Source organism: Lepidochelys kempii, chromosome 1 (assembly GCF_965140265.1).
Source record: "Lepidochelys kempii isolate rLepKem1 chromosome 1, rLepKem1.hap2, whole genome shotgun sequence".
Classification (NCBI taxonomy): Eukaryota; Metazoa; Chordata; order Testudines; family Cheloniidae; genus Lepidochelys; species Lepidochelys kempii.
This window is the reverse complement of record NC_133256.1, coordinates 48,256,235-48,277,460: the sequence shown is the minus strand read 5'-3', so window position 1 is coordinate 48,277,460 and position 21,226 is coordinate 48,256,235. Positions and strand designations below refer to the sequence as shown.

The 21,226-nt window shown below is 45.5% G+C and overlaps 1 protein-coding gene across 3 annotated transcripts in view; it reads left to right on the top strand.

The window, feature by feature from the left end:
- The window catches only part of STARD13 (StAR related lipid transfer domain containing 13), a 473,464-nt gene that overhangs the window by 251,283 nt on the left and 200,955 nt on the right, over positions 1-21,226 (top strand). The window contains exon 1 of one of the 3 annotated variants that reach the window (XM_073341725.1): positions 2,959-3,654. The exons of the other annotated variants lie outside the window; for them this stretch is intronic. Within the exon in view, the coding sequence (XP_073197826.1) occupies positions 3,528-3,654 (127 nt within the window). The 5' untranslated portion in view covers positions 2,959-3,527. Of the gene's footprint in view, positions 1-2,958; positions 3,655-21,226 lie in introns of those variants that run through there. 3 annotated transcript variants of the gene reach the window in all.

Genomic DNA, 21,226 nt, shown 5'->3' with positions numbered 1-21,226 from the left:
CTGTTCCATACCTCATCATTTTTGTTGCCTTTTTCTGAACCTTTTCCAATTCCAGTATATCTTTTTTGAGATGGATGGCCAGATCTGCATGCAGTATTCAAAATGTGAGAATACCACAGATTTATATAAAGGCAATATCGTATTTTCTCTTATTAGCTATCCCTTTCTTAATTATTCCCAATATTCTGTTAGCTTTTTTGACTGCCACTGCACATAGAGATCTTGGAGTCATTGTGGATCGTTCTCTAAAAACATCTACTCTTTCTTGAGTGGTAAGAGCTAATTTAGACCCCATTATTTTATATGTATAGTTCGGATTATCTTTGCCAATGTGCATTACTTTGCATTTATCAAAATTGAATTTCATCTGCCATTTTGTTGCCCAGTCATCCAGTTTTGTGAGATCCCTTTGTAACTCTTCACAGTCTGCTTTGGCCTTAACTATCTTGAGTAGTTTTGTAACATCTGCAGATTTTGCCACCCTACTGTTTACCCCCTTTTCCAGATCATTTATGAATATGTTGAATAGTACTGGTCCCAGTACAGACCCCTGAGGGACACCACTATTTACCTCTCTCCATTCTGAAAACTCTCTGTTTATTCCTACCTTTTGTTTCCTATCTTTTAACCATGAGAGGACCTTCCCTTTTATCCCATGACTGCTTACTTTGCTTAAAAGCCTTTAGTGAGGGATCTTGTCAAAGGCTTTCTGAAAATCTAAGTACACTATATCCACTGGATCTCCCCCTGGTTCACATGCTTGTTGACTTCCTCAAAGAATTCTAATAGATTGAGACATTTTACAAAAACCATGTTGACTCTTTCCCAAGAAATTGTGTTCATCTGTGTCTAATAATTCTGTTCTTTACTATAGTTCAACCAATTTGCCTGGTACTGAAGTTAGCCTTACTGGCCTGTAATTGCCAGGATTGTCTTTGGGGCTTTTTTTAAAAATTGGCATCACATTAGCTATCCTCCAGTCATCTCTTCAGAAACTGATTTAAATAATAGATTACACAACCACAGTTAGTAGTTCTGCAGTTTCACATTTGAGTTCCTTCAGACTCTCCAACACAGTCATAATTAACAAAGGTTACAACTAAGGGTATGTCTACACTAACTGCTGAATTGGCAGGCAGCGATTGATCCAGCGGGGGTCGATTTATCATGTCCAGTCTAGATGTGATAAATCGATCCCCGAGCACTCTCCCCTCGACTCTCCTGTACTCCACTGCTGCTAGAGGCACAGGCAGAGTCGACGGGGGAGCGACAGCAGTCGACTCACCTCAGTGAAGATACCGTGGTAAGTAGATCTAAGTACGTGGACTTCAGCTACGTTATTCACATAGCTGAAGTTGCATAACTTAGATCGATTTCCCCTCCCCCTTCCCCCCCCCCCAGTGTAGACCAGGGCTAAAAGGACTACTTGCATTGGTTCAGAAAGGCAGAAGGGGTGCCCCCTTCTGCCTATCTCCCTCAGGCTTTGTCCCTGCTCCCAGTGAAGTGGGGAGACAGGCAGCCACTGGTGCTCTGCTAGGGGCCAGAGAAGGGAAGGGGCTGCAGCCACTGGAGCCCCCAGCCACTCGATTTTTCTGGCTGTTTGGTCTGAGGGAGTCCAGGACCTGAAGCTGCTCTCTGGATGGTCAGGGGCTAAGGGAGGTGAGCCCCCTCTGACCCTGTGTACCAAAGGAGTGGCTGCCTGAGTGAGGGTTGTGGAGGAGGCAATCCTGAAAGTGGGGTGTGGAAGGAATGAAGAGGGAGGGGAGGAAAAGGGATGGGGAAGAGGGGAAGGAAAAAGGTGCTGGGGAGAAGTGATAAATTTGAGCTATGCCAGGCAGTTGGTACACTCACAAAACTAGAAGGGAACAGTGGTTGCCAACCTTTCTTTGAAGCAGAGGTCCAGGAGAGTGGGTGAAGGGCTGACACCCCCACCCCCTTGGTGCATGGTCTTAGGGAGTAGGGGAAGGGCCTTGGAGCATGGTTTCCTACATAGGGGAGTCCCCTGAGGAAAGGAACAGAGGACATTGTATGAAGGTGGGGATGCCTTGCTGGTGCCATCCCATCATGGCTATGTGGGGGCGTTGGTGGGTGAGTTCTCCCTGGCGGTGGTCTGAAGCCCCCTCCCACGCACAACGGGCACCTCTGTTGGGGGTGAAAGTGAGGATCCCCGACTCTGAATCCTCTGGCAGCTAGTGGCCGAGCCCTCCCTTCTGTTAGGGTATGTCTACACTACGAAATTAGGTCGAATTTATAGAAGTCGTTTTTTTAGAAATCGTTTTTATATATGCGAGTGTGTGGGTCCCTACAGAAAATGCTCTAAGTGTATTAAGTGCATTAACTCAGCGGAGTGCTTTCACAGTACCAAGGCAAGCGTCGACTTCCGGAGTGTTGCACTGTGGGTAGCTATCCCACAGTTCCCGCAGTCTCCAGAAATGAGATTCAAAAGTTCGTGGTTCTTTTCCTGTCTACCTGGCCAGTGCATCTGAGTCACAATGGAGCACTCTGGGATAGCTCCCGGAGGCCAATACCGTCGAATTGTGTCCACAGTACCCCAAATTTGACCAGGCAAGGCCGATTTAAGTCCTAATCTACTTGTCAGGGGTGGAGTAAGGAAATCGATTTTAAGAGCCCTTTAAGTCGAAAAAAGGGCTTCATCCTGTGGACGGGTGCAGGTTTACATCGATTTAACGCTGCCAAATTCAACCTAAAGTCCCAGTGTAGACCAGGGCTTAGCCTGCTGTGTCCCAGGAGTAGTGGCAGGTCCCCATTACATGGTTGGGGGGTGACCCCTGCCACTAGCACCCCAGCAGGCAGGGGCTCTGGTGGTGGGGCTGTGGCAGTGCAGGGAGCTAGGGGGCCCTGCTGGGAGGGAGCCCAGGGCCTAGCTGGGGTGTGTAACAGGTAAATAGAACCTCCTGGAGGTGTTTCAGCCGATCGAGTCCGGTAGTAAAGACCAAAAATGCTCTCAGCTGGAGCCAGTTCCTGCAGCTCTTACTGGGACCATGCGAGCTGGCCGGGGACTGGTGCTTGGAAGTCTCTGCCAGGCTTCGGCCGGGGGCAAGGCTCCCTGCGTGGCCATGCAGCAGCCAGGCTCCGGAATGGCCCGCAAAGACGGGGCAAACCTTCGGGAGTGATCCGAGCCTGGCGACAAGGGGCTGCGGGGACAGCCAGGCGGGAAGGCAGCGAGAGGAAGAAGAGCGCGGAGCCCCTGGTGCGCTGGGAGGGGAGTTGCTGTGCGGGGGGATAAGCTGCTGTCCAGCTGGCCCGTGCGCTGGGGCGCTCCGCGAGCGGGGCCGCGAGGAGCCAGGCTGGGGTCAGCGCCCGCGGGGAGACAGGCACAGGTTAGCCGAGCCTCTCGGAGCTGCAGTGACACGGGGGGACGCCGCGGGGTCTGACACACACACGCCGCCTGCCGCTCCCGGTGCCTGGCCGCCGCCGCCGCCGCGCGTCCCGGGACGCCTGAGCCGCAGCCCGCGCGCGCGGAGCCGGACCTGCCGCGGGGAGTCCGCGGCGATGTGGGGGACTCAATGATGAGCGGCCAGCGCGGGTCTGCCAAGCCCCAGCTCCGGCGGTCGTTCAGCGAGCAGCTGCGGGACTCCACCGCCAAAGCCTGGGATTTACTGTGGAGAAACGTCCGAGAGAGACGGCTGGCAGGTCAGTCCCGCGAGCGCACTGCCCCCCGCGGGTAGGAGTGGGGGTCCCTGCCCTGGCTCTCCTGCCGGAGCAGTGCCCGCTTCCAGGGGGGTCCTGGGGTCACCTGTCTGGCGGCTCCCGCTGTGCAACAGCAGCTCTGTGCGGGGCTCGTACAGCGCCGAGTGCGCCCTGCACCGCGGGGCATTAGTGCGGGCTACAGCTGTGGGAGCGGGGCTTATACAGCCTAGTGGCTGTGCCCTAGTGCCTTAGCCAGCTGTGAGTAGCGTGGGTGTGCACTCGTGCCTAATACAGCCATGAGTGTGTGTTGTGTTCACTAGCTTTGTGCTCTAGGCAGCGCTTTGTGTGCCCCCTGAGCAGTTGAGTGTCTGTCCTCTGTCCAGTTTTGGCCTGTGTCCCCTCCCTATGGCACTGTGTCTGCATATTATACACCCACGTCTACAGCTGAAGCACCGAAGTACTCTTGCTCCGTTTTTCAGAGTAACAACAGGAGAGTGGGTTTGGGGGGGGAGGACCTGGATTTGTGCTGGAAATAGCCCCCCTTGATTATCATACACATTGTAAGGAGAGTGATCACTTTAGATAAGCTATTACCAGCAGGAGAGTGGGGTGGGGGGAGAGAAAACCTTTTGTAGTGATAGACACCCATTTTTTCATGGTCTGTCTATATAAAAACATCTTCTGTATTTTCCACAGTATGCATCTGATGAAGTGAGCTGTAGCTCAGGAAAGCTTATGCTCAAATAAATTGGTTAGTCTCTAAGGTGCTACAAGTACTCCTTTTCTTTTTGCTCTGTTTTTTGTAACTTCTAAGAGTTCCTATATGTGACAGCTCTCAATTATTGATGGCTCTTTGAGGTACTATTAGCAAACCAAGCAGTAAGAAGGGAGACAGATCCCCATATGGAGGAGGCAGGGAGGTCCATCCCCTGGATGTTACAAAGCCAGAGCAGGTCATGAGGAGGACAATCCGCTCCCATGCCCTTCCTTACCCACAGTGGGGGCAGTGTCCCAGTCATAGAGAGCGTTGTGAGCTCTACCTCAGCTGGCTAAGCAGGTGGGATTCAAAGCAGGTGGAAACTGAGGGAAAGGTTTTTGTGTGTGGATGGTAGGGGATTAGGGTTAAAACCTGGGTACGATCCCTGGTTAACTCTGCAGTGAAGACATACTCTGCAAGGGGAGACTTCAAAATTACCAGATCCAAATTAAGAAGTAAACTGCCCAATTACATTCCAACATCCACCCATTATATTTCTAATTACCTGGAGGATGGGGGACCTGGGGCCAGATTTTCAAATGTATTTAGGCTCCTAATGATGTAAATAAGCTCCTAGTGGGATGTTCAAAAGTTCCTAAGCAGATTAGGTGCCTGACTCACTTTGCAATCTGTCCGCAACTTTTGACACCAAGATGCCTTTGAAAATCTGGCCCCTAGAATTTTAATCTCCTCAAATAAAGTCAGAGGAGATTCAATAAATCACCCCCTTCAGGAGTGACTCGCGTCATATTGAGAACAAGATGGCAGTAACATGTTGATTTTACACATGTAAACAGATGATTAGTTAATGTTTATAAAACACCTTGAAGATGAAAAGATCTAAATGGCACCAAGATAATTTTATGAGCACACTAGATAACTAGATACATTATAAATGCAAGACGAATGTGTCAAATGTAATGAAGATTAATTTGCAAAACATGGATTCTTCAACTACATTCTATTGTCTTGTAAATCGTTTGAAGGACACCATCTAGGACTTTGTAACATGCTGGTATTGGAGTATATAGGGCACATTTTTCTAATGTAGGCATCTAAATTGTGCCCACAAAATAATTGTCCACAGGTTCAAATAGTTAAAATAATGGATACAAATTACATGCTTGGTTTTGAAGACTTAGTACAGAATATTTGGATATGGCAAAGAACTGGTATTTGTGGAGTAGTGTCTGGTTATAGGTAAGGACACAGAGCCCCAGAATCCTATTTGCTTATTTCTAAACTTGATAGTTCTGAGAAAGCATAAAAATAGAGAATATTAATATCTCCATACATGTAATCTGGTTAGCACTTTGTTAAAAGCACATACCAGCAGGGCATTCAGCTGGGACACTGGGTTAGCCATCTTCTGTCAAACAAACCTCAACTACTGCTTGAGTGAGCAGAAGGCCTGGGCAGACTGCCACAGAGCAGCAGCCGACTTTTTAAAGGAACTTGGATTAAAATTGATGGAGTCAGGTTTCTTAGCTAAAAAACCCTCAAGTCCTGGCTTAATGCATTGCTGTAGTTTATATGTTGTTAATACCATTATAATATGCTGGTGAGTTTGTGGTAAAGGTGCCCTTTATCTAATTGCATGGTTCATTTGACAAGATAACAAAATGTGTACAAATAATACCTATGGAGTTAGCAGATTCCAAATATATCCTGCTCCTCAGATGGTTTTATGTCTCTTGGCTTTCTGCCCTTGCATTTGTATTTATTTGTCTTTTGTGTTTATCTTAGTCTTGGCCTCTGTGGTCCCAGTAAATATCCCTGTGGCCTCTCTTTTCCTCTTCCATTAATGAAAGGCATAGAATTTAGGCTGGTCTAAATACCTCATTATTTGCTGGCTGGCTAATCAGTTGGCCATCTGTAGTAATAAATGAGATCACACTGAGGTGAACAGTTGTCCAACTTTCCTTCTTTCCAAAGCGGATATTTATGCTGTAGCTCTGAATGACAATCACACCAGCAGTCCTTGACAGTTAAGTAGGACTTCAGAAGAATGACAGAGACAGGAAGAACACTTTTAACCCTTATCTTACTGGGTTTTTTTTTCCCCCTGACTTCCAGCTAAATGAAACAGTTACATAGCAAATCATCATCATTATTATCAGTGAAAGTAGAAGAGGTTTGGGGGCTCTTATGTATTTACTCCTATGTCTTACTCTACCTTTTCACCCTTTTATTTAAGGCTCAAACATGGGCCTCACAGGGGAGGAGAATGTAAGGCACTCTTTCTTCCCTGAATGGGCTATTGGTATTAACATATGTTGTAGGGGAAAGCAGTTGCTACTCCCACTCCCATGCAGTTAGCTAAGGAGTGGATGAGCAAGAACAGGGAGTGGACAGAGTGTTGGCTCTACTCCCCTCACTGCTTGGGCCAGCCCAGCTGGAGTGCTGTGCACTAGAGGGGGAAGGAAGCTATGCTAGGAAGAGGCTTGTTTAGTGTTACTTCCCTACACACACACCCCCTCACTTAAGCAAAGGTGATTAGGAAGCAGTGTGTGACCAAGAGTAATGCTCTGGTTCCTACTCTGCTTCTGGTACTGGACAATTATGTGGTGCCCCTTATTCAGGCTGGATTGCAAGTTGCAAAACCAGCTCTTACTCTATTTTTCTGTTCCACTGACCCCGACTTGTTTATTAAATTAGTGAGTATACTTAATATAATGACTTAAGTGGTGCTTTTAGTAGTTTATGTGCTTTTTATTATTCTTACCTAGGCAGGTCATGTTCAGGTAAGATTCTTGTTACACTAACATTTTCATTTGACTGTTTAGAATTCACTAACAGGTTCCTTCTCTGGTGTGACTTTGTTATTGTCAGTGTCAGTCCAAGACTGGAAAAATAAATTCAGTCATTACTTTTGAGAAAGTTATCAAATACACTATTGATTTGATGATCTAATTTTTAAAGACGATCTGGTACACTGGAATTTACTCTGAAGACAATTCAGTGGAGAAGTTAGGCCCTTACGTAGCACCTGTTTTAAGTCCCATTGAAGTCCCTGATCACTGAATTTAACCATATGTTTAAGTGCTTTGCTGGATTGGGCCTTGATGATCAGGTTGTCCAAAAGACCATATATAGAAAGACCTTGGATAGTTTTAACCTGGCTGTAAATCTGGACCATCAGACTACCACATTTGAAGCATGACTGACTGAAATCCATTGCTTTATGGATTTGAGTGTTTTTCTTCACGTCTTGAAACTCAGTTATATTGATTTAAAAAAAAACAAACAAACTTATGATCCTATAATGCTTACTGAAATCCTGACTCAAATCATGATCACCTGCCATTGTAAAAGTTATAGTAATAATAATAGCTTACATGTATTTATTCAGTATTGTAGCCATGTTGGTCCCATGATACTAGAGAGACAGGGTGGGTGTGGTAATATCTTTTATTGGACCAGCTTCTATTGGTGAGAGACAAGTTTTCCTGCTTCCACACAGTCTCTCTCACCAACAGAAGCTGGTCCAATAAAAGATATTACCACACCCACTCTGTCTCTCTCAAATTTATTTAGCACTTTTGTTTCAGAAGGATAACTTGTATGCAATTGAAAAGTGCTACGCACATTCTGGCATGCTGTTGTACCAATAAAATAAAAACCAGCAGGATCTTATTAAAGGGAAAAAGGCAAAATACCACATTTACTGTGAATACAGAAAGAATCATAGTAAGCAGTTAGTTATAGCTATAACATTCCATTCAATCTCATATTTATTCACACATTCATTCATACAAACACACACACAGGTTCTGCAAGGTTGTTATCATAGTTACCAGCCTTAGAGTTGCTCATGCCAAGCCACTGGCCAGGTGGCCTGGACATGAGGAGGGAGCAGGGCCTTGTCAGATGCTCATCTGATGCTTCTGGAAGTTGGTTTGCAGAATCAGACCCCAAAGTTCTCACTTTTTAGAGTCTATTTTTATAGGAATTTCTTCCTATGCCAGTCTATGGGAATTGCTTCATCATGCTGTTGCTGAATCAATCAGCAGATAGCACATTCCTGAGGGCTCCAAGATGTTATCTTGTTCTTTGGTTCTCCCATCCTTGAGGCTGTTGGGTGGATTCCAGTCTGCCCACCGGGGGGATCCTCTGATTATTTCCACTTGACGCCTTCTTCAGCCGAGGGACACTGGATTCTTAGGCTGGCACCTCCCTGATCATTCAGTTATTATCCACACCAAGCATCCATCCACATACATCCTCTATCTCTATTTTAATCCCAATTGTTAATACAACAAAAGGGTGGGGAGTCTCTGGGTGCTGTTTCTGTTGTTAGAGTATTGCTTTGAGTCTCTCTCTCTGTGAATTGCTTTGAGAACAGACTCTGTCTTAGAATGTACTAACACAATTAGCAGCTTGCAAGTTTCACACATAGAGGGAGAGAAACAGTACCAAAAACCAAGAGATGCAATTAGTAATACCCTGGAATTTAAACTCTGGGGAATCAAACTCATTTGTGATTTTAATACAGAACTTCTTTAAGGCATGCTATAAATAATTACATCCAAAAAACAAAACAGAAATATTGTTAATGTTGCAAAGTTAAGCACTCGAAAGTTAGGAAATGTCAAAATTAAGGTTGTCTGTGCAACCTTAATTTGTCCTCCGTTGCATATGTATTATGATGCAGTCTTTAGTTACATCATCCCATACTATATTTTCCCCACAGACCCCTTGCCTCTGTCGGTGCACAGGACAGACAGCGCTTACTGAATGAGCAGCTATTCAGTATTTTACTTTCTCCTCATTGTTCGCAGATATTATTTACTGCATGCTATTCAAACGCTGCTTTGAATACAGAATTATTAATTTCCTCATGGGCTTTTCTGTGGTGCTCATCCCCATAGTATCTGAGTGCTTCACAAACATTCATGTATTTAGTTTTACAATATCCCTGTGGGGCCGGGGGAGGGGATTATTACCCTTGTGCAGGTAGAAACTGAGTCACAGAAAGATTAAAGGTCAAAAGTGGCCACTAATTTTGGGTGCCAGATTCAAAATACCTAATATTTCAGAGTATGTAGTTTTATATAGCACTTTATATGGTCAAAGCAGAGCCCCCATTGACTTCAGGTGCAGCTGCTGAGCACTCAGCATGTTTTTTCAAATCAGACTCCAGGATCTGAAGTTAGTCACCCAGAATGAGGAGCACGCAATTTGGGTTGAATCCTACAAAGGCACTTAAGCATTGCAACGCTGAACGTCATGGTGCCTAATTTTTTGGTGCCTGGAAAATCACTGCAGCAACACTGCTGCAACCTACAAAGCTGAGCTAGGTGCCTCCGTTCCCTGTACAGTGAATGGGGAGAGAGAAGCACCTAAGAATGCGACCCACAAAAATCTGCACACTATGCAGGGAGCTGCCTAACCTAGCCAGTCTACTCACTGTCTGTCTCCACACAGACTGGCTGGAGGAGGGGTGCCACCTGCCTTGTAACTTTTAGCTCAGTGGTTAGAGCACTCACTTGAGATGTGGGAGACCCAGGTTCAATTCCCTCTCCCTGGAAAAGCGGGAGAAAGGATTTGAACAGGGCTTGCCCACTTCTCAGGAGAGTGCTCGAGTTACTGAGCCATGGGAACGCCTGCTGAAGCTGTTCCCCTGTGGATTAAATAATGAGAGAGTGACCGAATGACTGCAGTCCAGTGATTAGGGCACCCACCTGTGGGGCAGGAGACCCTGGGTCAAGTTCCCCTGCTCCAATCACTCTTTCATTATTTAGATGTGTTCAGATCAGACCAGTTGGGCAAAGTAGGCAGCCAAATACCTGTCTGTCGTTAAGTTTTCTCGCCTAACCTGTCCCTGTCCTCCCCACCTGATGCTCATCATCTCAGCCCCAGTTTCCTTGCCACGCCTGTCCTAATCTTGCCCCTTTCAGGCTCCTTGACCCAACCTACTCCCTCTGCTGCCTTCCTCCTTCAGGTCCACCTCTTGTTCCTCCTACATTTGAGTCAGACTGCTTCCTCCACCACTGCCTGGGCACCAGTAGGTAGGTAGAGCACTGGAGAGAGTGAGTCTCCCTTCTCTCACTTACAGTGCCCCTTGCTACAGCAGCCCAAAGCAGTAATCACAGGCAGAATCCTTCTCAGCTGTCCTTCCCTGGGCTGGTGCATGCTCAGTGCAAATGAAATCTTTGGATAATTTAGCTGCGGAACTGCAACAAGTCCTTACTAAGTCCGTGGCTTCTGCAATTTTTCAACAGCTCAACTTGGTCAAATTTGGGAAGCTTCTCGTGGAAACAGCAAAAGGCGCTTCCCTGATGCCAAATTTCAAGTCCTTATTCCAAAGCATGGAGGTACAAGAGCTTCTCTGTGAAACAGCTGTAAGAATACTTTTAACATGGGCAAAACATTTTTTTCTAACTTTTCTCTTGAAAATGGCTGAACTCTTTTTGCTGAAACTACAAAAAATTAAATCAGCCTGAGGCAGTCACCTGTCACAGAAGAGTTTAGCCAAGTTATAAGTAACTGAAAACAGGGAGATATCAGGCAAGTTTGACTATAAGCATCATTATCAGCTCCACCTGCAATAATCTAAAAACACTTTAGACTCTGATTTGCAACTATATGGATCACTTCAATCACCATTGAAATGCAACTATCTCAGGGATGGGATAGCTTAGGATAGAAAGCATAATTTGTCCAATTGAATCTTTAGTAAAGGTTTAGGAATAGAGCTGGGTGGGAATTTTGCATCAGAACAGTATTCCAATGGAAAATGCCCTTTTCACAAAATCAGATATTTCCATTGGAAAATTTTTATTTTTTGTCAGGAAAATCAAAGTGACATCTCCCTGGCTGCTCACCAGGAAGGATCTTATCAATTTCACATTTTGCCTGTATGGCAAAAGCAAAACTGAAAAGAGTCTTCCAGGCAGACAGCTGCTGCCTGGCTGGGGGGATGTGAATCAGGCTGAGTGCCCTGGTTGGCTCCCTGCCCCGCAACCTGGCTACCCCTCCAGTAGCAGGGGTCGGATGGGGGAAATGTGGAGAGCCTTGGCACTCAATCTACATCGGCTGGCCTGGATGGCTCTTGTCATTTTCATTTTCTGCCTGCAGGAGGAAAGTGAAGTTGACAAGAGCCTTCCAGGTGGACAGCTGGCAAGCTGAAAAAGTCAGTTTTGGTTCTCTTGAAGTGCAAGTTTTCTGGAAATCCCATCTCACAGATTTATTTTTTAAAACACATTTTGTCCTGACTCAGGGTGTTTTTTATTTATTTTTGTTAAATGAGAGTTTTCATGGGAAGGGACTTCCATTTTCCAGCCAGCTCTGCTTAGGAAGGCAGAAAGTAATTACCCTTTGGAATTTGGCACATCCATAAAGACAATGCCCCTTGTGGTTGGTTTGTTCTGATTACTGCAAGTGACCAGGACCTTTGTTTTGTATGCTGATAGCACCTCTGGCAGTAGTGGTTTCTAGCACCAAGTTGGGGTGCTGATTCTGTACCATCTCAAAGGGCAGAATGCCTCTTAAACTGCCAGCATCACTTCCTGAATTATCTGGAAGTCTCATACATCTATGGAGCAGGCCCAGCCACACTGAGGTGTTAAGGATGCCTTATAACTGTTACTTATCAATTAAAATTAAGCAGTTATGAACTTTGAGGGAACTGATTTATAGGTCATGTGTCTCCTTTCAAATACAGCTCTGATACAATATGAGTGCAGCATACCTGCAGTGTAGGAATGCTATGGCAGCCCAAAAGAAGTTGCTGCAGATCTGGTACCACGTGAGCAAATGTAAATTGGTATAGTAAACCCATTGACTTCAATAGAGCTACATTAGTTTACACTAGCTGAGGACATGATTCATGGTCAATGTTTATATTTAACATCAGTTAAAGAATATGGTGGTGTGTAACACATTGTTTTCCTTTAAAGACTTGTTTTAAAGAACAAGAGAATCCACCTTCTAATTTCTTTTTAGAAAAAATGATTTCACAAACAATTTATCTTACTGATTAATACCACGATATGTTGAACATTCTTTCTGGCATTTTTCTGTAGCAGTTTCCAATGTAGTAAACAAAATCTGTGATTATAAAAAAAAAAAAAAAATCACATCCGAATCACACAAATTAAAATCTGGGCACTCTCCTGTGTAAAATTAGTGAGATTTGGCCCCTGTGACTGTAGACAGAGAATGCAAAGACGGATTTTCCAGTATGCCATTACAGTTTGTTACAATAAGCACATATGGTCTGATTTTTCCAAGAACCTACATTGACTTCAGTGTTTAGTTGTACATGTTCAGTGCCTTTGAAAATCAGGCCAACAGTGGTTATTTTAACATTGCCTAGGGAGTCTGAGGGTATGTCTACACTACAAAATTAGGTTGAATTTATAGAAGTTGGTTTTGTAGAAAGCGTTTTTATACAGTTGATTGTGTGTGTCCCCACACAAATGGTCTAAGTGCACGTAGTCAGCAGAGTGTGTCCACAGTACCGAGGCAACCGTCGACTTCCAGAGCGTTGCACTGTGGGTGGCTATCCCACAGTTCCCGCAGTCTCCGCAGCCCATATGAATTCTGGATAGAAATCCCTGTGCCTGATGGGGCTAAAACATTGTCGCGGGTGGTTCTGGGTATATATCATCAGGCCCCTCTTCCCTCCCTGCATCCATGAAAGCAAGGGCAAACAATCGTTTTGCGCCTTTTTTCTTGAGTTACCTGTGCAGACGCCATACCACGGCAAGCATGGAGTCCCCTCAGCTAACCATCACCGTATGTCACCTGGGTGCTGGCAGACGCGGTACTGCATTGCTGCATAGCAGCAATTTATTGCCTTTTGGCAGCAGACAGTGCAGTATGACTGGTAGCCATCATCGACGTAGTCCTGGGTGCTCTTTTAACCAGGCGCCTGGGCAAACATGGGAGTGACTCAGCCAGGTCATTTCCCTTGTTTCGTTTTGTGGCGATTGAGTCCTACCGGCAGTGCACTGTCTTTTAACCTGCAGCTAGCAGAAGATGATGACTAGTCGTCATACTGCACCATCTTCTGCCGAGCACCCAGGTGTTGATGATGACTAGCGGTCGTACTGCACAGTCTGCTGCCAGCAAGATGTATAAAGATAGATGAAGTGGCTCAAAACAAGAAATAGACCAGATTTGTTTTGTATTCATTTTCTCCTCCCTCCCTCTCTCTCTGAAATCAACAGCCTACTAAACCCAATTTTGAGTTCTGTCCTTGAGGTTTTGAGTTCTGTCCTTGAGGGGGCCATTCAGGTTCTCGCAAAGCCACCCCTTTGTTGATTTTAATTCTCTGTAAGCCATGTTGTCAGTCGCCCCTCCCTCCGTCAGGGAAACGGCAGACAATCGTTCCGCGCCTTTTTTCTGTGCAGACGCCATACCACGGCAAGCATGGAGCCGGCTCAGATCACTTTAGCAGTTAGGAGCACATTAAACACCACACGCATTATCCAGCAGTATATGCAGCACCAGAACCTGGCAAAGTGATACCGGGCAAGTAGGCGACGTCAGCGTGGTGATGTGAGCGATGAGGACATGGACACAGACTTCTCTCAAAGAACGGGCCCTGGCAATGTGGGCATCATGGTGCTAATGGGGCAGGTTCATGCGGTGGAACGCCGATTCTGGGCTCAGGAAACAAGCACAGACTGGAGGGACCGCATAGTGTTGCAGGTCTGGGATGATTCCCAGTGGTTGCGAAACTTTCGCATGCGTAAGGGCACTTTCATGGAACTTTGTGACTTGCTTTCCTCTGCCCTGAGGCGCAAGAATACCAAGATGAGAGCAGCCCTCACAGTTGAGAAGCGAGTAGCAATAGCCCTGTGGAAGCTTGCAACGCCAGACAGCTACCGGTCAGTTGGGAATCAATTTGGAGTGGGCAAATCTACTGTGGGGGCTACTGTGATGCAAGTAGCCAACGCAATCAAAAATCTGCTGATATCAAGGGTAGTGACCCTGGGAAATGTGCAGGTCATAGTGGATGGGTTTGCTGCAATAGGATTCCCTAACTGTGGTGGGACCATAGACGGAACCCATATCCCTTGGCACCGGAGCACCAAGCCAGTGAGTACATAAACCACAAGGGGTACTTTTCAATAGTGCTGCAAGCACTGGTGGATCACAAGGGACGTTTCACCAACATCAACGTGGGATGGCCAGGAAAGGTACATAATGCTCACATCTTCAGGAACTCTGGTCTGTTTCAAAAGCTGTAGGAAGGGACTTTATTCCCAGACCAGAAAATAACCACTGGGGATGTTGAAATGCCTATAGTTATCCTTGGGGACCCAGCCTACCCCTTAATGCCATGGCTCATGAAGTCATACACAGCCTGGACAGTAGTCAGAAGCTGTTCAACTACAGGCTGAGCAAGTGCAGAATGGTGGTAGAATGTGCATTTGGACGTTTAAAAGCGTGCTGGTGCAGTTTACTGACTCAGTTAGGCCTCAGCGAAACCAATATTCCCATTGTTATTTCTGCTTGCTGTGCGCTCCACAATATCTGTGAGAGTAAGGGGGAGACATTTATGGCAGGGTGGGAGGTTGAGGCAAATCGCCTGGCTGCTGGTTATGCGCAGCCAGACACCAGGGCAGTTAGAAGAGCACAGGAGGGCGCAGTGCACATCAGAGAAGCTTTGAAAACCACTTTCATGACTGGCCAGGCTACGGTGTGAAAGTTCTGTTTGTTTCTCCTTGATGAAACCCCCTGCCTCTTGGTTCACTCTACTTCCCTGTAAGCTAACCAGCCTCCCCTCCTCCCTTCGATCACCGCTTGCAGAGGCAATAAAGTCATTGTTGCTTCACATTCATGCATTCTTTATTAATTCATCACACAAATAGGGGGATAACTACCAAGGTAGCCCAGGAGGGATGGTAGAGGAGGGAAGGACAAGGCCACACAGCACTTTAAAACTTATTGAATGCCAGCCTTCTGTTGCTTGAGCAATCCTCTGGGGTGGAGTGGCTGGGTGGCCGGAGGCCCCTGCACCGCGTTCTTGGGCGTCTGGGTGAGGAGGCTATGGAACTTGGGGAGGAGGGCAGCTGGTTACACAGGGGCTGTAGTGGCAGTCTGTGCTCCTGCTGCCTTTCCTGCAGCTCAACCATATGCTGGAGCATATTGGTTTGATCCTCCAGCAGCCTCAGCATTGAATCCTGCCTCCTCTCATCACGCTGCTGCCACCTTTCAGCTTCAACCCTCTCTTCAGCCCACCACCTCTCCTCCTGGTCATTTTGTGCTTTCCTGCACTCTGACATTGTCTGCCTCCACACATTTGTCTGTGCTCTGTCAGTGTGGGAGGACAGCATGAACTCAGAGAACATTTCATCACAAGTGCGTTTTTTTTCACCTTCTAATCTTCGCTAGCCTCTGGGAAGGAGAAGATCCTGTGATCCTTGAAACACATGCAGCTGGTAGAGAGAAAAAAGGGGATAGTGGTATTTAAAAAGACACATTTTCTAGAACAATGGGTACACTCTTTCACGGTAAACCTTGCTGTTAACATTACATACATAGCACATGTGCTTTCGTTACAAGGTCGCATTTTGCCTTGCCTCCCCCCCCCCCCCCCCAGCGTGTGGCTAGCCCCTTCACCCTCCAGCGGGGAACATTTCTGTTCAGCCATAGGCAAACAGCCCAGCAAGAACAGGCACCTCTGAATGTCCCCTTAAGAAAAGCACCCTATTTCAACCAAGTGACCATGAATGATATCACTCTCCTGAGGATAACACAGAGAGATAAAGAACGGATGTTGTTTGAACGCCAGAAAACATACACTGCAATGCTTTGTTCTACAATGATTCCTGAGTACGTGCTACTGGCCTGGAGTGGTAAAGTATCCTACCATGGTGGATGGAATAAGGCTGACCTCCCCAGAAACCTTTTGCAAAGGCTTTGGGAGTACATCTAGGAGAGCCGCAAATGCCAGAGCAAATTAATCATTAAACATGCTTGCTTTTAAACCATGTATAGTATTTTAAAAGGTATACTCACCAGAGGTCCCTTCTCCGCCTGGCAGGTCCGGGAGGCAGCCTTGGGTGGGGTCAGGGGGTACTGGCTCCAGGTCCAGGGTGAGAAACAGTTCCTGGCTATCGGGGAAAAATGGTTTCTCCGCTACTTGCTGTGAGCTATCTACAACCTCATCATCATCATCTTCCTTGTCCCCAAAACCTGCTTCTGTGTTGCCTCCATTTCCATTGAAGGAGTCAAACAACATGGCTGGGGTAGTGGTGGCTGAACCCCCTAAAATGGCATGCAGCTCATCATAGAAGCGGCATGTTTGGGGCTCGGACCCAGAGCAACCGTTCGCCTCTCTGGTTTTCTGGTAGGCTTGCCTCAGCTCCTTAAGTTTCACGTGGCACTGCTTCGGGTCCCTGTTATGGCCTCTGTCCTTCATCCCCCGGGAAATTTTGACAAATGTTTTGGCATTTCGAAAACTGGAACAGAGTTCTGATAGCACGGATTCCTCTCCCCATACAGCAATCAGATCCCATACCTCCTGTTTGGTCCATGCTGGAGCTCTTTTGCGATTCTGGGACTCCATCATGGTCACCTCTGCTGATGAGCTCTGCATGGTCACCTGCAGCTTGCCACGCTGGCCAAACAGGAAATTGAAATTCAAAAGTTTGCGGGCCTTTTTCTGTCTACCTAGCCAGTGCATCTGAGTTGAGAGTCTTGTCCAGAGCGGTCACAATGGAGCACTGTGGGATAGCTCCTAGAGGCCAATACCGTCTAATTGCGTCCGCAGTACCCCAAATTTGACCCAGCCGATTTCAGCGCTAATCCCCTTGTCGGCGGTGGAGTAAGGAAATCGATTTTAAGAGCCCTATAAGTCAAAAAAAAGGGCTTCATCGTGTGGACGGTGCAGGGTTAAATCGATTTAACGCTGCTAAATTTGACCTCAACTCCTAGAGTAGACCAGGGCTGAGTTGGGACTTGATACAATGTCTTTGAACATATCTTGTGCAAACTAATTGTCTTTGTAATTGTAATATGCATCATAACTTCCATTGCCATTATACCATGAAAAATACAACTGAATGTCTCCTAATCAAGGTAGAAATGTATAAACATCTCATTTCATTGATGGTGACTTGGTGAAGCTGCAAGTAACGTGCAATGGGAATGTCTGAGCATTGTTTTTCCCTGCAAGCTCTTTTTAAAGAACATTATCTTTCCAGAAGTGGTATTATGAAGTCAGTACTTCCATGTTTACATTATTTCTGGCTAATAAAGACATCAGTGTGAATGAATCATGTTCTGAATTTTAAAAGCAAAACATATATTAACATATATATCATTATTTGACAAAGGAAATAGGTTACAGGTTTTAGAAATATATGTAAGTGCAAAGGGAGCATTCATAACAGAGTGATGACCTTAAATGAATTTGCATTGGTTTCCATCGGAGCTAGTCTTTATATTATAATTTTTCTTCTTAATTAAGACCTTTGTGTGCAGTGCAAATGAAACAGATTAACCCAATTAAAGTAGCTCAATAAAACCACTGAATTTATTTTGAAAGACAATTTCATTGCAGGGTCATTTTTCAAAATGAGCCTCGGAGATGTGTACAGAAAACCTGCTATTTATCATGATGGATTTTGTGTACCTACCCTCCTATGACTAGTTTTGAAATGATACCCACATGTTAAGGAAACAAACCAAAGTCACTGTACCTCCACTGAGAGAGTGAGAGTACAAACTCCTATTAACGTTAATGGGATTGACATGTTTAAATCCCCCACATAGCAGTGGGAAAAGATTTCATTGTTAAAGACAAAAGCTCTGAAAGATGATCATAATTCAGTCCGAGGTGTTTCTGGGAAGAAAAGAAATTACATTTATGATTAATCCTTTGGTGAGGTGTGCCAGAGAATTTCTGTGGGAGTCTCAATCATGTCAAAATTGAATTGTATGTTAATGCTAGGAGTTTGTTTAGGTGGTGAAAATAATTTTTAAAATATAGGTATCCTTTATATCATGTATGTAATGCCAATACTGTATTAAGTAGTGATGGGCAGACTGCCCAAAGATATAATGGCTGTCCTTTCCAGTACCCCACAACAATTCAGTTTCCCCAAACTACACTCCTCTCTTTCTCTCTCTCTCTCATCACAGTGAGTTAACACCAATGAGTAGCAGCCTGAGTCTGAAAAGGGGGAGATGGTGGCAAAGTGTCATTGCATCAGCCATTCTAAGAATACCTCTGCCTTCCCACTCCTGATGCTACTGTCTTCTCATGACCCCAGTGGGTCTGATTCTGTCAGATTTTCTGCACTCTGACTTCTGCTTCCTTTCCCAGGTTCTCATTGGCTCTGGTCCCCTCTTATCCTTCCCACTCGACTGCTAAATTTGCTAGCATCACTTAAAGACACAAGAAAACAAATATTTAATTACAGAAATAAAGTGACATAGAAGCCATTCTGCTTGAGTATTTCTGTGCCAGCCTGGGATTTTACAGAGGGCATGATTCCCAACCATCCCAAAATTCACAGTACCATTCTAACTTCTACATACCCATCCCTGCCCTGCGGGCTCCCTTGTTGCTCCCACTTTTGGGGTTTGGACTGGCTCTGGAGAGTCAGCAGGAACTCTGAAGTTGACAGAGAGGCTCATTTTATTTTCATATCTCCATGAGCCCTACTTCCCCACTTGAACATTTATTACCTAAACAAATTCCACACATTGAAACACAAACATCACAAGAAGCTATGCTGATAAGATGGCAAGTTGGTCGGGATTGTAAGACTGGGATATTTTAAATCACAATCAAATTCTACCCAATTGTTATTTACAGAACTTCTTTGATAAATGTCAGTTCATTCCAGAGGTTGATAGTTCACTTGCTAAGCTGTAGCATTTACCCATAAGCATTTCTGGCAGATAGTATGAATAGCCATTTATAACTGGGTCTCTCAAGGGTGAGACCTATTTTGGTATTTTTGCCACTGACTTCCTGTGGTTCTCCCAACATCCACTGGGTTCTGGGATGGAATCACATCTCATTTCCCAGTAAATAAATCTCCCTCTCCCCACTGCCACTCTCCCAGCTCTCCTAGTGAGGGGACATTCTGGGCCAATGTGTAAAAGTTGTTACTTGGTCAATATGCTAAGGTAAGGGGTATATTGATAGAGGCTTATGGAAGGCACACTGTAAAAAACTTAAATTATCTCCAGTGTATCTGAACACTAAAGTTTATAACATATTGATGTGCTGTCTTTTTCCAGAAAAAAACTAAGAGCACATATTGATTTCTATACTGTCACTCAAATATTTTTCCATTATATTTAGGAGCTAAAAATAGATTGGTGGGAATGTACAGTTTGCAGAGTATTGTGGTTGTCTGGTATTAAACAATGACAATCTTTTTCATTCAGACTCCTTCCTAATATTGGTCATGGCAGTCAAAATCTACAGTTTTCTTACCTGAGTGAGATTGCTAGATGTTACTACTTCCCTTTCCCAGACGGGTGAAATAGAGACAGAGGCCTTGTCTAATCAAGGATGTTTTTGAACTGATAATTCACATTCTATGTAGCTCCACCAGTTGTAGCACCAGTGGAAGCTATTGTGTAGACAAGGCTCAGGCATTAGATGAGACAGTGGAAAAATCCACCTGAGCCCTATCTGTGCTACAGCCTCCATCCTGTTAACACCAGTGGAACTACACTTTTGGGGAATTCTAGGTCTAAAAAATCCTAGTGTAGCTACAACAATAGACAGTCCATGCTAACTGCCTATAACAAACTAGCCTTCTCTACACTGGGAATTTTCAGCCATGTGTGACTAGTCACCAGTATAAGCTGCACCAATGAAAGCCCCTAGAGTACATAGAGTAAACCACAACTTACCCTGGTACAATTGACCCCTACTGCAAGCCAATGCACATCTTGTTTTATAGCAGCTACATTGAGGGTTTGCACCAATGCAGCTTCACCAGTGGCTGAAATTGAGGCAAATACCCAATATAAATAATAGGTGATTTGTGGGAGAGTCACAAAGGGTCAAGTGCCCCCCCCAGCAGCCCGCCCAGGTGGGAAGATCAAGGGGCGGGGCCAGAACCTCTTCCAGCCATGCTTCCTGGGACGCTGCCCGGTGCGGTGCAGTGCAGTGGCTGAAGGGAGAGCACCTGGTTGCAGCAGCAGCAGGCTGCCCCGCCCAAGCTCAGCTTCTGGGGACAGCGGCCAGCGAGCCAGAACCCCACCAGGGCCACATTAACTCTCCTGTGGGCCTGGGGCTATTAGATTTTGTGGGGCCTCTGTATACAAGTTCTGACATTGCACTCCATATGATTTTATGAAAATATGCTAATGAATGTGAATATAATGTAACTGGAATATGCTTCATGCAAAAGGTCTCTTGTAAGGTATCATTACAAAGCTTATAATCTACTTAGTGTGGGCATCCTATTTGTATAAATGTATCATTCTTGAATCTGAAACTAGAAATATGAAATATAACTCTGAGGTCCTATTGTAATTATGGAAAGTGTGGGCTATTAATGGTGGCCTGGAATTTGATGGCTCCCATCAACTAGGACAGTTGGATCTAAATGGCTCTGTTTACTTGCAAGCCTTCCTGTGAGTCAGGCCAGGAAGAATGAAGGCTTGGGGTTTCACAGGACATGTGACCACGTCACCTGGTACTGAAATCCATCTTAAACCTGGTGCTTTTCCATTTACAAGGAGGGGTGGGGACCCAGAGAGACAAAAGATTCCTGCCTTGTGCCAAAGCTATATAAGGGCGTGGAACAGAACAAAGGAGGTTCCGGTCATGAGAAATCCTCTAGTTACCACCTGAGCTGGAGCTAACAAGAACTGTATCAGGGGAAC